At 50.1% G+C, this 16,789-nt stretch overlaps 2 protein-coding genes across 9 annotated transcripts; both read right to left on the minus strand.

Moving 5' to 3' along the window:
- Positions 1–6: 6 nt before the first annotated feature.
- On the minus strand, positions 7–3,780 carry LOC309812997 (uncharacterized protein C6orf136 homolog). The gene is given in 10 exon segments (XM_082637506.1): positions 7–306; positions 384–453; positions 1,052–1,252; positions 1,428–1,516; positions 1,796–2,197; positions 2,982–3,098; positions 3,102–3,175; positions 3,178–3,270; positions 3,273–3,399; positions 3,401–3,780. Coding segments are annotated over 10 exon segments (1,470 nt in total). The 5' UTR covers positions 3,584–3,780; the 3' UTR covers positions 7–192.
- Positions 3,781–3,942: 162 nt separating this feature from the next.
- ATAT1 (alpha tubulin acetyltransferase 1) lies at positions 3,943–16,700 on the minus strand (the record flags this gene model as incomplete). Of its 8 annotated transcripts, none has more annotated exons than XM_082637503.1 (13): positions 3,943–4,313; positions 4,663–4,705; positions 4,797–4,876; positions 7,673–7,916; positions 8,086–8,157; positions 9,746–9,814; positions 9,934–9,979; positions 15,123–15,224; positions 15,412–15,525; positions 15,649–15,709; positions 15,818–15,909; positions 16,023–16,083; positions 16,556–16,700. In XM_082637503.1, 13 exons carry the CDS (start codon positions 16,660–16,662, stop codon positions 4,139–4,141), a joined length of 1,266 nt encoding a protein of 421 aa, XP_082493629.1. In that variant the 3' UTR covers positions 3,943–4,138. The 8 variants fall into 8 exon arrangements, with proteins under 8 accessions (XP_082493629.1, XP_082493624.1, XP_082493623.1 ...); XM_082637498.1 differs by having other exon boundaries at positions 3,943–4,165; positions 4,797–4,873; positions 16,556–16,662; XM_082637497.1 differs by having other exon boundaries at positions 3,943–4,165; positions 16,556–16,662.
- Between the last annotated feature and the right edge of the window lie 89 nt (positions 16,701–16,789).

The raw sequence follows: 16,789 nt of genomic DNA on the forward strand, positions 1-16,789 counted from the left end.
TCGATCTCATATATTCACTTAGATTTTATTATTTACAAGTTAAATTACACAGCAGCTTTACACAGCATGAGATGGAAAGTAAAGGAGGAGAGAGAAGAGGGGAGGAAGCTGGCTCCTGAGGTCTTTGGCCACCTCCACCTCCTCCTCTTGTGCGTAGCAAGTCTTCTGTGCTGCCTCTGCCCCAGTTCCTGATCAGCCCTTGGAACACAGGTGTAAGTTGGGTTCTGGCTCCGACAGCCCCAGAGCCACCAGGGCTCCCACTAGCAGCTTCTTCACGGGCGTTGGGGGTGAGTGTGAAGGCATCAGCTGCAGGGAGAAAGGTTAATGCCAGCTGGTGGGATGTTCTACCCTGTCACCCCACCCCTACCAGCCCTAGGACTCACTTTGTCTAGGCGATGGCGACAAATGAGGCCGTTGGAATTCAGGTAGAAGGTGGAATAGGCATCATAGGTCCTGGTGAAGGGAGAAAGGCTCACTGAGGGAGAAGGGGACTGGTCCCAAAGTTTAATTCAAGCATTTGTTTAAACTAGTAGTTCCCAAACTTTACTACATATTATGTCACCTGGGGATCTTTTAAAAATCCTGAGGTTGTTCCCTGGCCCAATTAAATCAGAATGTCTGGCACCCATATTTTTAAAAGATTCCTGGATGACTCCACTGTGCAACAAAGTTTGGGAACCACTAGTTTGGGCTGAGCCAAAGAATTTCTTGGGATTCTACTCTGTGCCAGAAATTTACCAGGTACTTTACCTAAGGTTGTGAGGCACCACTTATGAGACGGGAATTTTCATCTGTTCAATAAGTATTTGACTACCTACTATGTGCCAGGTAATGTACATGAAGAAACTGAGTTCAGGAGTTCAGAAGCTTCCTAATATATTCAGAGTCCCTATTTTTTGTTAGATTAAAGTAGACAAAAACAAGATCCTGCCCTCAAGGAGCCTGCAGTCAAGTCAAGGTAGATCCACGATTGTCTAGAAGCCTAGACCATAGATTCCCAAAAGGGTAAGATTAGGAAATTGTAGTGTGTTTCTTTTCTCGCTTCTCTTACCGGTAAAGCTCTTCCTTGTCACGCTTATAGAAACGCAGAAAGAGTAGGTGGATGGGCAGCCCCACAAGCCGCCAGCGGGCTTGCAGGGTCCAATTCTCAGGGTGGCGGGTCAGCTGCAGAACCTCCAGCCGAAGCTGTGCAAAATAGTTCCAGGCCAGGAAGCGGCAGAGGGTCAGTGACAGGATGTACCATGTCCGGCCTCTGGGAGGAAGGAATGGGAAAGAAATCTCATGACGGCAGAATCAGAAAACCAAACTGGTATCTGACAGTGGGATGGGGAGCAGCAGTGAGAAGCAGCCTGGGACATTCTCTAATGTGTGAAAACAGCATTGGGTCCTTTTCCTCCCCAAGGCCCTACCCATTCGTGAATTCTCACTTGGTACGCATGTTCAGGATCTCATTGATGAATTCCACATCCGATGAGTAGAGAGTGTAGTCGTGGGAGTGAAGGAAGAGACTGGGAAGCTAGGTGGAAGAAGGCATCAGACCAGGAGGAAAGAAAAAATGATCCTATTTCTCAGTTTCCTATATTTAGTGTCTCCTTATTCATGAGTGAAAGGTCATCTCATCCCATGTTTAACTTCCCTAATCCAAACTGAGAAGCATCTTTTCCTTGGGAAATGTTTATATTTCTATGCCCGTCTCATGGTTCCCAGAAATAATCCAGTTGACTGACTCCCTATTTTTAAGAATTACCTACATCACTTCCCATTTCGGACAAAGGCCACTTCTGAACTGACTTACCTCTTGTCTCAGTCTCTCATACATGACAGCCAGGTGCTCCTCCATACTCGGATCTCCTGATGGAGTGGCCGGGGAAGAGTGGGCAGTCCCAGAGGCTTGGAAAGGTATCAAAGCCCCAGGACAGGGGCAGGGAGGTCCCTCAAATAGGCTCCTAAGCCCATCCAGGCAGCCGCTGTGTAACTCGGGTCCTGGTCCCTCCTCCCCCTTTCCTGGGGGGAGAACCACCCATGGTGAGGTGAGGGCTTGGACCTGAGGGAGAGGTAGTGGGGGAGCTCGGGGAAGCAGCCGGGTGGGAGGGCTTGGGGGTGGGGGAGACCAGAAAAGAGGCAGAGATGGAGAAGTGGTTGTCATGGAGTGAGGCCAAAGAGGTGGGAATGGTAGGGCCCGTGGAGAAAGCTGGTCCTAAGGAGGAAGAACAAAAGGGAAAAAGATAAGAATCCAGCTGCCTAATGCCCTGCCATCCAAACTGCCCATTAACACGCATCCAGTCCCACCTGCTCCTTCTGACAGGAGAGATGGAACTACTAGAGGGAAAATTCATCTCCATCTCTACTTAAAACACGAGGAAACACTTTCCTGTGACAAAAGTACAAATACCTCCCCCAAACATTAGCAAATACTTTTAGATTTGTTTAAGATTCGAAACCCGTTTGGGGGCAGGTCTGCCTCTCTTACAGCAAGAATCATAAGAGTGCATATTTGAAGAATGAACAAATGAATGAATAAGTTACAGGTCTTCTTGTACTGTGGCCTCTAACACAATTCCACGAGTGTGTGAAGCAGAGGTTATATAGAGAAAAGAACATCCAACTGGAACTAGGAGACTTTTGAGTTCCAATTCTATCATGTAACCTTAGGCACTATCTCATTCCTTCAGCCTGAGGGAATGTCCTCCTATAAACGAGGACGATGAAACCACACTGAGTTACTATGAGGACTATATGAGATAATAATTGTAAATAAAACTTTGCGACCTGTTAAGCAGTAAGCTCATCACTCGGGCTCCTCTAATGACACAAAAAGGCCCAGGAGACAAAGGCTGGACCTCGTGCCCCTGGTTTACTGATGTCGAAACTGCGATGAGGGAGAGGTCACCCAAAGTCAGGCCTGACCCGAGTCCCTGAGTTTCCAACGAACCCCCCCGAGGGGTCTCATTATCGGGAGAGCGGGCGGACCGCGCGGGTACCTCTGTCCCCGACGGTGTCCCGGAGGCGCCGTCTCCGCCGGGGGCGTGGCCATCTTGCCCGCCCGGGCACAGGGGCCCGAACAGGGTCCACCCGGGCCGGCCTTCCCGCCGGGACCGCTATCCGGGTGCAAGATGCGCGGGCTGCAGAGCGCGGCCCGCAGGTCTGTCTGGTCGGCTCCCGGGAGGCGCCGCGAACTTCTCCGCCCCCTGCCCTTCAAATCACCTCCAGGCACAGGTAACCGCGGAAACGCGGGCGAAATGCGGACGCGCCCCACCGCCCCCGCTTCCAGCCCGCCTGCCCCCGCAGGCCCGGGAGACCGACGTCCCGTGCTCTACAGGGCTGGCGGCGCCGCCCTCGGATCCCCACGACCCCTAACCCGTAAACGCGCCGCCCCGCACAGGTGGGAAGGAGCGGTGGGACGTCGCTGCGCCTGCGCGAAACGGGGCGCGCGCTCCGCCCCACACGCCGACTCTGGGGAGGGTCTCTCCCCGCCCCCTCTCCTCCCCTCCCGCTTCCCCTCTGCTCTCACCTGGGGACGAGCCTGGTAGGCACGGAGGCAGCGGCCGAGGCGCCGCGCCGCCCCCCGGCTGGGCTGGTACATGATCTTCCGGGAATGGAGAGAGCACCTCCCGTGTCCGGCCTCCTCACAGGGGTGAGCGTGCCCCGGAGCCGGCTTCTTGAAGGGGAAAAGAGGGGGGGGGTGAAGGGCTGAGGGGAGGGAAACGGAGATGTTGCGCGCTTGCGCACTGCGGCGGGTTCCAGGGAGGCGGTGAGGCGCTGGGTCTGCAGTAAGTGCGCCTGCGCTCGCCGGATCGGAGGCTGCCTTAGAGCGCTTGCGCAGTAAATTAGCGGCCTCGAGTACTGCTCTCACCTGTGGCGCTTGCGCAAAAGTGGGCGAGGATGGGGCTGAACGGGGCGCGCGAAGAGTGACGGGTGGGATTGAAATAATGACAATCGCGGTTTTCAGTTACTCTTGTGATAAAAATAAATACTTTATTGCTGTGGTTAAAAATAAGATACAAATGACTTGGCACTGATAAGAAAGCCTGTCGAATGAATGAATGAATGAATACATCCATTGTGAGGGCGGGCTTTGGCTAGGTCCTGTGTGAGAGAGAAATAATACTGGCTTTGAAGGTGTGAGAGGGGGCTGTGGTCACCAAGGCCTGGTGCTGCGACGTTCCTGCAAGTTTCGAATGAACCTGGCGTTGAACATATCCCCACCCATTGTCCAGGACTGGGCTGGTGGAGCCTGGGCCCGTGGAGGAACTGTGTGCATGGGTTCCTCCCCAGACCCATGCTGTGACAAGACCTGCTCCTCACTGGCAGACCTAGTAGGTGGGAGATGGAGAGTGGGTTACAGGGGTACTAAAGGGAGAATTAAAATCACAGCTTCTTAAAGGGCTGACTGGCTCTTGTGTAGAGGACGTATGATGGGGTATGAGGCTGGACCCATTAGTGCTATGTCCAAACCTGAAACCCCTCAGAGACTGCCAAAGGGAAGCACTCGAGTCGAACCTATGGGGAAAGAGGCTTGTAGGGTGTTAGGTGGAAGGCTTTGTGGGAGGAGCTGGTGTCCAGTTCAGAGAGTGAGATTTAGGAAGAGGAAGTAGCTGAGAGTGATGCTAGGAAAGGAGTCAGAGGTGGTGCGAGGCTGGTAGGGGAGGGGTCAGACCTCACCTATTCTCTGTTTCCTGCTCCCCCTGCTTCAGTTCTTGGTTGCCTGTGGAAATACCAGGCATGTGCGTGGGAAGGCTGGAGTAGGTAGTGAACATGGCCTTCTTGATTTGAGGATAAGGAGATGAATAACTTACCTGTATTGGGGGATGAGGAATTCAACCGCCCATGGCGGCTATAGCTGCAGCTTTGGGCTACCAGCCCTGGGGGAGTCCTGCTGTAGAAGAAATGTGAGATGATGGGGAAAAGGCTACAGGATGAAAGATGAGTGGGTATGGAGGAATCAGAGGAGAATAATAAAAGGAACAGCACAGGAACAGAGAGAGGGGTAATTATCATTCCTATGGGATTTTAATCTAAGTTGTGCCCCAGAAAAGGGAAGGGAGCTCATTTTATACCCCAAGATTTTCTGAAGCAGTCCTGACTTGCTGCTTTATTATGCCTAGTTGAGGTAATGTGTTAAAAGTAAGGCCAAATGTGCTCCAAATCATGTCATAAAAACAAATTCAGGGGAATTCCCTGGCGGTCCAGTGGTTAGGACTCCATGCTTCCACTGCAGGGGGCACAGGTTCAATCTCTGGTTGGGGCCTGGTCGGGGAACTAAGATCCCACAAGCCGCGTGGTTCGGCCAAAAACAAACACACACACACATAACCAGATTCACATATATGCAAAAAAATATTTTTTTGTTGGACCAGGTGCCCTGATGTTTGGTTTGGAAAACATGATTACCTTAATTTTAGGATACCTCAGCCAGAGGGAAATAGGGAGTGGTAAGGCTGAATTTAGGAAAAGGACTGTCTTGAGAAAGAGATCCAAGGGTTTAGTGAGGGAGAGGCCAGGAAATCAGCGGGAAGACGAATTCAGGAAACAATTAGGGGACTGTTATCAGGAGGCAATTAGTGGATCCCAGAGATGTTAGTAAATCTTAACATCTCAGCAAGGGCTGGCCTGGGTAAAGGGTAGAAGTGACTAGGGAGAGCTAGAGGTTTCTAGAGAGAATGGAGGAGTAGATATAGAAGGCTACACAGAGGGATCCAGCGACTACATGAGAGGAGACAATCCGCAGAAGATCCCACAATGAAGATGGGGGCAGGCAGACACCAGATCCTGCAAGAGGAGCTCTAAGACTCCTTGCTGGAAGATCTGCAGATCTCAGAGGTGAGGGAGAGAGAGGGACAGAGGTGCTGAGATCCCAGGAAAATAAGGGGTGACGCACAAACGAGGCTGAGACCTTAAGGTTTGTTTGGTGTTTTTTTTTTTTCTTTTGTAGTTTTTATCATTGAAAATGTCCATTTAAAAAACACAAAAGAATTCACACTTTATTCAGACAACACTGAGAGGGAGAAGAAAAAGGAATGAGTCAGAAGAGAGGGAGATCCTGCTCCCAAGGATTTCGGGGAATACAGTAGGAGTATCTGAACTAGCACACATCCAGAGGGTAGGGAGGGGGAAGGATGTTCTATACCCTGGGTATGGAGCAGGGAAGAAGGTTCTTGCTATGGAGGAAAGGAGAAAGGAAGGCCAGAGGAGGAGTTCCCCCATCATCTCAAGACAATCTCACAAGACAGGAATCTATCAGCATCTAGCGACCGAGGAGGGATGGCTGCGAGAGAGTATTCCAGGAGCTAATAGAGCCTTGAGACTCAGGATTAGCTTCTGAAACTTGGCTAAGAGTGATCCTAGGGTGCTTGCTGGGATCTACTGCCAAGAAACAAACTCCCTCACAGAACCTGCACCCAGGGGAAGTGGTGGTGTCTGTAGAAGTGTGGTGAGTCTAGAGCCTCAAAGCAGACATCAGCTCGGGGGTCCCCTGACAGATACACATACACACAACATGTGGAAATTAAGAGTTTGGCAATGTTGAGTGGATCCCTTGGGGAGCTGGTAAGTCCCTGTCCTACCTGACTGGACTGCTCTGAAGCAGAGCTCACTCACTGGCTGGCGTCAGCAGGCTGATAGCGTAGCTGTGGTCGGTAGCACGAAGCAGTATTAGAGCTACCAGGAGACAGTGTAGTGGGACTATAGGATTCATTCCATGGACAAGACTCTTTAAAAGGTTTCCCTGGTAGAGGAGGCCCTTGGACCTTCCATGGTGTTCTAGAATCTGACTGCAAGCAAGACTATGCTTCTCTGGATAATTAGTAGGAGCCGCCCAACCAAGAAGTCTGGCAGCAAATAGGCTGTCTGTGGGAGAGTGTTCAGAGCCCGAGTTAGGAGAGAGGGGGTGCTTTCTATGGTAAGAAAAGCTACAAAGCATTAGGCCATCTGGGACCCTGACAACCCAGTTGTCCAAGAAAGGGGAAGAGGAAATCCTCTGGGCTCTGTCAGGTTCCCCTGGATGCTGGGGGATACAATGGAAGATCCGGTCTGGGGTTCTCAGGGAGGGGGTCTCTGCCCTTGCCAGGTCTCCCAGGGAGGGGAGGGGCTTAGCTGTCTGTCAGTATCGACTCTCATCAGAGCGGGGAAGGGAGCTGTGGAAGGATGTTATGGACAGGAGGAGGGGAGAGGGGAAATGGGGAGGGGGGGAGAGAAAAACAGAAAGAGAAGTCAGAGTTGAAGAGAAAGCTGGGGAGAGAAAAAAAGGAGAGGCCCACTCTCTGCCTGCCGGGATGGGCTCCTGCCACAAAGGCACTGACCCAGGGCTGGTGGCTCCCCAAACTGTGTCAGAGATCCTGCCCCTTCCCAGGAAATGTTAAACCATGATTTCCCCAATCTTAGAGGCTCAGTCACCCACCCAACGGATCTGTGTTCTTCCTGCGCTTCCTCCCAGCTCTCACTTAAACTAGAGTCCCTAGACTCTGCATAAAGTCCTATTCTGCTCCTTCACTGTAATTTATTTCCAGACCACTCCCATAAATATTTTCCAATATATTCTTCTTGAAAGGTTTCAGGACTCTCCAGTCTTCCTGTCCTATTGCTTCATGTCTCTGATGGATTTGCACTGCCCTCTGCCATTTCTAACACCCTGTCTGACAGTTGTGACATTCCCTAACCCTCCAGCTCCTATTACCTGGTGCGGCGACGCTGGGCTGGGCTGCCGCCTGGGTCAGTAGCAAGCAGAAGGCGGGCGGTGGGGTGCGGGGGGCAGAGGCGCAGGGAACGCAGCAGCTCCTGCTCTGGCACGAAGGGGCGGAGGGGACCCCGTTCTGGCGAGTTTCCCAGGCTGCTGGAGCGTGGGGGTGGGTGGGCTGGAGCTGTAGCACGGCGAGGGGCCCTGTTCAAGGGCCAGGGAGGCTCCACGGCTACCTTCAGAACTGGGGAGAGGGAGAAAAAAGAGCAAGACAGAGAAGAAAAAGGAAAGGGAAGAGAGTCACGACAGCAAAGATTAGAGTAGAAAAAAGAAATCAGAGCCTTTAGAGAGAACAAATCTTTCCCCTGGGTTAAGGCCCCCCCCCAGGCCCAGACCCCCTACCCCAGTCTTACATTCTCGGTCACTAGAGGAGTATGGCTTTATGTCTCCCTCTGCTCTCTTGGGTGGCAGCTTCCTTGCTGGAGCTGGCAGTGGAGAGGACACAGGCAAGGTAAGCATTAGGAGGCATACTGTGCACCCCTTCACTACCCCCACGACCCCAAACCTCTGATCCCTGACACCACAGTTTCTCCAGGGAAAGGAGACTTCAGCTCCACCGCAGAAGCAGCTCTGTGGCACTGCCATCACACCAAAAGGGAATTCGGGGGGAAGGCTGGAGCATTTTGAGGAGAGCCAGAAGGAGTAGGCTGAATGCAGAGTTGGGGGGAAAGATCTGGGGAGACTGTGGGGCCTGGGAGACACAAGAGAAGGGCAGCCAAGGGAGGCAAGCTCTTACTGTCAGTGGGCGCTGTCAGGCCCCCCTGGGATTCTGGGGCAGTGGAATGGTCCCAGCTGGGCCACCGAGGACCCCAGGTCCCTCTAGACGAGACGGACAAAGCCCTTGGTTAATCAGGAATTGCTTTGGAGAGGTCAGGGGAGGCTGGGGTGGGGCAGAACCTCCCCTTCCAGAGCAAAGATAGAAAGAGATTTACGTTTTATAAGGTGAAAAAAAGGATGAGGTAAAAACACAGACACCTGGAAAGGAGTTACCAGACAGAGTAAATGGGAGGCTAACGGACTGTCCCAGCCCTGCCTCCAGCCTCCTCACTTCTCCACTTGCCCCTCCCTTTCCCTCTCAAGAGCTTCTTTCTCCATCACGCGTGGCAAATGAGACTGCCCAGCGGATCCACTTAAACTTTAGGGTCCCTCCCGTGTGGACCCGGTCCTCACCGTCCCTGTTGGCTCTCTCTCCCTCTCCCAGCTTTGCTCAGCAGGAGCTAGATGGCGGAAGCCTTGGAAAGCAGAGCCGGTCACGGATATGAACTGCCTCTCCGTGCCTGGCATTGGTAGATGCTAATCACTGGTGACAGATTGCTGTCTGGGTGGTGGTCACTCTGTTTCCTGGCCACGGAGGAGGTGAGAGAGCTAGCCACAGAGCCAGCTCCTTCAGGAAAGGGCCCTTCTGTGCAAGTGCGCACAGCACGGCCAGCAGAAGGCTGTGCCCTTCGGCCTTGAGAAGGAGGAAGGGGTGGGGCTCAGCCCGGCAGGGAGCATGTGTGTGGATGAGGATGGAATGCGGAACCTGGGCAGCATTTCAGTACCTCCTAGGTATGGTTTCTCCAGATCAATTTCATTATTTGGTTGGAAATGTTACAAATTCTGAGTGTCATTTTCTAAAACTAGTATTTAAGCTTTGGACCATTCATGTCACTATTCTATGACTGGAAATGGAAGGGCTGACTGCACTTGCCTGTCCCTCACTGGCTGACAGAAGCCTGAGGAGTTTATGAAGGAACATGACTCTGGCCTATTTTGATGGGCCTGAAGCAGCAAGAGGCTCCATCAATGTCAACTGTCAAACAGGCTCCTAATGAGCTTGCTTAGTTGAAAGTCTTGCCAAGTATAAATACACTGAGCTCCCATGAGAGCAGAGGACACGGGTAATGTCTGCTGGGGACTTGGGTTGCTTTAGAATTCTCCCAAACTGCCCGCAGATTGCCCTGAGCTCCCAGTGGCCTCCAGAGTGACTAGCCATCACAGCACTACCGATCCACCCATTCAACGCAGCTTTACCAGCGGGCATAGGATCGACCGCAGCAGCACAAGAGTGTCGAGTTGCCCTCAGAGAGGTAGCAGGGGGCCCTGTGAGGAAGGAAGCGGTGGTGCCCCTCAGTGAGGGGTCCGGTGGGACCAAGAATCCACCTCCTTCCTTCCCCTCACCCCAACTGCTTGACCAACACACACAAGGTGAGAAAACTTACGATGTTGATGGGCAAAGAATCCTTCAAAGATCACGAAGTTGTTCACCTGTAAGATGAAACAAGCAAAATATATTTGTCCATTCAGCCACTCAGCACATACTTGCGTATAGAAGAACCCTGTGCTAGAAAAACCACAGTGAGAGGAACGAAAGCCAGCCTTCCTGTCCTTGTTGACAGACTCAGTCAAAATCTCAGACCCTGACAAGCTGATCCTAAAGTTGAATTGCAGAGGACCTCGAATAGCCAAAATAATCTTCAAGATTAACAAAGGAATAACAAATTTGGGGAGGATTCACACTTCCTGATTTCAAAACTTACTACAAAGCTACAGTAATCAAAATAGTGTGGTAGAGGCACAGGATAAACATACAGACCAATGGAATGAATAGAGTTCAGAAATAAACCCATGTGTCTGTGGTCAATTGATTTTCAATAAAGGTGCCAAGACCTTTCAATAGGGAAAGTATAACTTCTTCAACAACTGGTGTTTGGATAACTGAGTATCTACATGCAAGGTAATTAATTTGGACCAAAAAATAGCTAAAAATGGATCAAACAGCTAAATGTAAGAGCTAACACTATGAAACTCTTAGAAGGAAACATTGAGGAAAATCTTTATGACTTTGGACATGGTTTCTTAAATATGACACCAAAAGCATAAGCAACAAAAGAAAAAAATAAATTACACTTCATCAAAAGTAAAAACTTTTGTGTGTCAAAAGACACTATCAAGAAAATGAAAAGCGGGGCTTCCCTGGTGGCGCAGTGGTTGAGAGTCTGCCTGCAGATGCAGGGGACAGGGGTTCGTGCCCTGGTCTGGGAGGATCCCACATGCCGCGGAGTGGCTGGGCCCGTGAGCCATGGCCGCTGAGCCTGCGCGTCTGGAGACTGTGCTCCGCAATAGGAGAGGCCACAACAGTGTGAGGCCCGTGTACCGCAAAAAAAAAAAAAAAAAAAGAAAACCCACAGAATAGGAGGAAATATTTGCAAATCATATATCTAATAAGGGTACTGTATCCAGAACATAAAGAACTCTTCCAGAACAAACAGACAAAAAACATAATTTAAAAAATGGGCATAGGGCTTCCCTGGTGGCACAGTGGTTAAGAATCCACCTGCCAATGCAGCAGACGTGGGTTTGAGTCCTGGTCCAGGAAGATCCCACATGCCACGGAGCAACTAAGCCCATGCGCCACCACTACGGGGCCTGCGCTCTAGAGCCCACAAGCCACAACTACTGAGCCCGTGTGCCGCAACTACTGAAGCTCGTGTGCCTAGAGCCCATGCTCCACAACAAGAGAAGCCACCGCAATGAGAAGCCTGTGCACCGCAACGAAGAGTAGTCCCCGCTCACTGCAACTAGAGAAAGCCGCATGCAGCAACCAAAGACCTAGTGCAACCAAAAATAAAATAATAATTAATTTTAAAAAAAGGGCACAGACTTGAATAAACATTTCTCCAAAGAAGATATACAAATGGCCAATAAGCACTTGAAAAGATGCTCAACATCATTAGTCATTAGGGAAATGCAAATCAAAACACAAAGAGATACAACTTCACAACCATCATTATGGCTATTATAAAAGGAAAAAAGAAAAAGAAATTTTGGTGAGGATGTCAAGATACCAGAGCTACCACACACTGCTGATGGAGATGCAAAATGTTGCAGTCACTGTGGAAAAACCGTTTCTCAGTTCCTCAAAGAGTTAAACACAGGATTACCATATGACCCAGCAATTCTACTCTTAGGTATATACCCAGGAAAACTGTAAATATATGTGCTTGGAGACATGGCTTGCCCAAAGTCTAGTAGCTACAAGTGGCAGAACTGGGTCTCAAATCCCAGACTCCTTATTCTAGTTGAGACATTTCAGCCAGGAATACAGTGTAGTCATTAGAGGGGGCTATGGGTTCAAATTCAAGCTCTACCATTTAGTAGCTGTGCAAACTTGGTCAAGTCACTAATCTGTATAAACCCAAAATGGGGTCAATAATGGCAACTACCTCAAAGAAATGTGCAAGGATCAACAGAGATAATGCATGTAGATACCACATAGAACTCATGAAACATCAGTTGTTATTGGGTTGGCCAAAAAGTTCGTTTGGGTTTTCCAGACGGATGTTACAGAAAAACTGGAACGAACTTTTTGGCCAACCCAATATTATTTACACTCTTTACTGCCCTGCTCTTACATGTTACCTGGGTAATGCATTTGATGCTGGATACTGTGTTTCTTCCATTGCTCTCTGCTGCCTCTTAATGGAAAAATGATGTCCTACTCTGGGAGCACATTCTAAGGAGACCCTGTCTATCTCCTGCCTTCACCCTGCTGTAATATCTACCAGCCCACCCACCCTCATCCTCCCCCAACAAGCACATGCCCAGCACTCCAGCCAAACAAAACTGCTTGCAGTGCCCTGAGAGGTAGATTAATATCTCTCTGACTCTGCTCGTGCTGGTTCCTACATGAAAAGCACCTTAGCCTGCCCACTTCTGTCCACCTGATGAACACCTTTCAAGATTAAGTCAAGCCTAACTCACTTTATGCCCCCTCTGTAAGCACACCAATTAATCATGTTACAAGGGATTAACTATCCGTGCTCCTACCCAAGGCTCGCTTGTCAACCCAATCCCAAGCCCACTCAACAACACTGCTTCAGCAATTCTTCCCACTTACTCTGACATCATCAGATTTTCTCTCTACTGAGTCATTCTTATGCTGTTCATTTTTATGCAACTGAAAAGAATCAACCCTCTCTTGATCCATATCCCCCTCTAGCTCTTGCTCTATTTCTGTTCACATTAAAGCAGCATTTAAAAGAGTGGCCTAGGGCTTCCCTGGTGGCGCGGTGGTTGAGAGTCTGCCTGCCGATGCAGGGGACATGCGTTCGTGCCCCGGTCCGGGAGGATCCCACATGCCGCGGAGCGGCTGGGCCCGTGAGCCATGGCCGCTGAGCCTGCACGTCCAGAGCCTGTGCTCCGCAACGGGAGAGGCCACAACAGTGAGAGGCCCGCGTACCGCAAAAAAAAAAAAAAAAAAAGAGTGGCCTATTCTTGCTGCCTCCAGTTCTGAGCTTCTCAATCTCCTAAAGCCACTCCATCCAGGCTTCCACCCACCAGTGTGCTGAAACCGCTTGTCAGGAACACCAGTGGCTTCAGGCAGCTAAATCCAATGGTCACTTCTCAGACCTCTTCTTACCTTACTGATCAGTAGCATTTGACTCAATAAGCCATTCCTTCCTTTTGCAAACACTTTCTTCACTGGCCTTGCAGGTCACTTTACTTCTAAGTTTGCATCTACTTCACTAGTCACTCCTCAGCTGCATTTGCTGCTTCTTCTCCTTCCTGACTTTCCAAGAGTGCCCAAGGGCTCAAGTCCTTGGGCCACTTCTTTACAGATACTCACTCCATGGCGGTTTCATCCTGTCTCACTGCTTTCAGTACCCTACGTGTGGTGAAAACTCTCCACCCCGAACCTCTTCTCTGAACTCCAGGGAAGTAACCAACCTGGACTCATCACGGACATCTCCAATTAACATATTCAAGATGGACTCCTACTATTTTCCCTCAAAGCTGCTCCACCTTCCATCAGTTAATGCAATGCCATCCTTCCAAGTGCTCAGGCCAACAACTTGGGGATCACCCTTAACTCCCTCTTTTTTCTTCACAAACAATCTATCAAGAAAAATTATTTGCTTTAACTTCAAAATACCTAAAATCTGACCACTCCTTACCATCTCTACTGCTACCATTTTAGACTGAGCCACCACCATTTTCCAGCAGGATTGTTGCTTCCTAACTTGCTTGTACCCTCACCCCTCTACCTATGCTTAATAGGCAAAGTGCTCTGGTTTAAAGTAAGTCACATCATATTCTCCCTCTGCTCAAACCCCTCTGATGGCTCTCCTTTTCTCACTTAAAGGCCAAAGTCTTTGCAATAGCCTATAGAGTCCTAAATGTCTTTCCTCCCCCATTACTGCTCTGATCTGATCTCATCTACCACACTCCCCCCTCACTCATGCTGCTCTAGGCACACCAGCCAATTTTCCAGGCGCACTCCCACCTCATGGCCTTTGCACTAGCCATTCCCTTTGCCTGGGATGCTCCCCCTCCAGATATTACTTAGCTCATAGTCTCACTTCTTTAAGTTACTGCTCAAGTGACACTTTCTCAGTGAGGCCTTTCCTGCGTATCCCATTTAAACCTGCAGTCCCACACACTCCCATCCTCACATGGCACTCCCAAGCCTTCTTACTTGCTCTCATTTTCCTAGAGCATTTATCATCAATCATAGTATATACTTGTTTATGTTTGTCTGTCTCCCCAAGTAGAATATAAGCTCCGTGAGAACAGAGACTTTTATCTGTTTCATTGAATAAAGTGTTTCTAGAGCCCAGAACAGGGCCAGGTACTCTAATAAATATATGTTGAATGAATGGACAGCATTAGCACCATTATATTGCATCTACTTATAAACAAACCACCTTCCTCAAAATAGACCAAATCTCCCTGAGGACAGGGAATGTATATTATTCTGAGCACTTACTAAACCTTGATAGACTGGGTAATGGTCTATGTGAAAACAAGGAGATGAAAATGAGCTGACTATGTTTGGGGCATAAACAGATTTTTGGGTGTACACAACAGCCCATGATGAAGAATAAAAATAGATGAGAGGGCTTCCCTGGTGGTGCAGTGGTTAAGAATCCGCCTGCCAATGCAGGGGACACGGGTTCGAGCCCTGGTCCAGGAAGATCCTACATGCCACAGAGCAACTAAGCCCGTGCACCACAACTACTGAGCCTGCACTCCAGAGCCTGTGAGCCACAATTCATGAAGCCCTGGTACCTACAGCCCATGCTCTGAAACAAGAGAAGCCACCGCAATGAGAAGCCCGAGCACCACAATGAACAGAAGCCCCCACTCACTGCAACTAGAGAAAGCCCATGCGCAGCAACAAAGACTCAACACACCCAAAAATAAATAAATAATTAAAAAAAAAATAGATGAGAGTGAAATAGCTGCAGGATGAGAGATAGTACCCTGCCCCCCCAGAACTTAGCTGTATAAAATAAGTCCTATATAATGGGGAATAAGGAGTGCTTGGAAGGTGCCACTTGTTTGCCCATAAAAAAAAAATAAATTCAGTGGGAATGCTCAGTGGGGTCTACTCTCTGAAACCTCTAACCTGTGGGACTGTGGTCTCCAGGTTATAGTGTTTATTCAGGAACTTCAGCAGCTTCTGTGAGGGTCGGTCAATAGCCAGTTGGTGTGGTTCAACTCGCTCCTTCTGCAGGGAACAGGAGACTCAGGGTAGGAGCAGGCATGAGGAAAGCAGGCCAACAGGAACCCAGTCACCTGGGAAGGATATGGGAACATGGGGGGTGGGAGGGTGGGAAGCAGGGCCTCTGGAAGGACTCAGGACAAGGGGCCTTTGATCTCCATTTTGGATGAACTCGTGAAGAGATAAGTAATACCTGCAACATACACTGGAAGAGTTCTCGTCCATGGCCATGGCGTTGAAGTGACTCATGGATGTAAAAGTCCAAGATGCAAAGTGGTTCTACCTCATTGTGAGCCTCACGGTCATCCTAAGAGGTAAAAGAACAACAAAGATCGTCTAGGACCCAGACATCATGGCCACCTTCCAATCTCCAGCACTTCTGTTCTCAGGAGCCAAGGCATATGAACTTTCAGTTTCCAATGACACTCACCAGTACAAAGAGTTTCTTATATCCAACTTTAAGGAAGCCAACAATGGCTCCTTTCCCAGCCCTGTAGGTTGGGGAAAATAACAATAATGAGCAGCTATCTGGAAGAGGTAGAGTCAAAACAGGGAGAGGGAGGAATGAAGTATAGGGTAGAACGGTATTTGGCACTCACAGTCGAGCTGAAGTATCTTTGAGTATATACATAACGTGGCGGTTACTCTGCATCCTTGATGCACTGGTGATGGGAGCAGGAAGATGCTGGGCCTGCCAGGAATTTGAAGACAGACTTTCTACAAGTCCCTTCCACAGGACCCAGGCCTCCCTTACCAACTGTCCCCAGAGAGGCCTCCCTTTACTCCATGTAGACTCCCCATTACCTTAGCAGAAGCCTTGCCCAGTTCATCTACAATGGTCATAATTTGCTGCTGCAGATCAACACTACAGAAAGAGAGGAGATCAAGAGTCAGATACTCACTGAATTAGAGGGTCCTGGGCACTCACTCCCTGGGAATCTGGGCGATAACAGCAACCCCAGTTCAGTACTTCAGGCCCTCTGCCTTTACCTTGGAATCTTCCAACCTGATTTCCCACCCCACTCTTCTGGAACCCAAACTTTTACCACACCTCCTTTCAGTGGTACACTCCCTCCTCCCTTTAAGTTATTGTGGGGAAGCAGGAAGGGCAGGTCAACCACATCCTTTGGTTGGGACCACCATAGGGCCAAGGAATGAAAGGTGACAGATTCAAGCCCCAATCAACCCCACTAGTTCTAGGATCAAAGGTCACCAAAAAGGCGAGCCAGGACATCAAAAGGAGAAGACATTAGTCAGTGAGAAGGGGGCGTGGTGCCTGGACCAGGTTTCGAGAGGAACCGGGAGAGAAGGGCCGTGGGGCAGGTTTGAGATGTCACCGGGCCGGCGTTGTGGTTCCGGGTCGGCGGGCCGGTGGCCGTAGGTGCTGGTCTAGCACCGTGATCCGCTCCGGGAGCAGCGCGTCCACATCGAACGGGAACTCCATGGCCCATTGTGCGCGACCGGCCCGCCCCACGCGACGTCACTTCCGCCCCTCCGCCACCGCCCCGCCCACCGCAATCGTTACTTCCCCTGCCGCGCCCCCGGGTCCCTAGGGGGTCGCCCCGCCCCCC

This window comes from Mesoplodon mirus (genome assembly GCF_964341445.2).
Source record: "Mesoplodon mirus genome assembly, chromosome: 12".
Taxonomy (NCBI): domain Eukaryota; kingdom Metazoa; phylum Chordata; class Mammalia; order Artiodactyla; family Ziphiidae; genus Mesoplodon; species Mesoplodon mirus.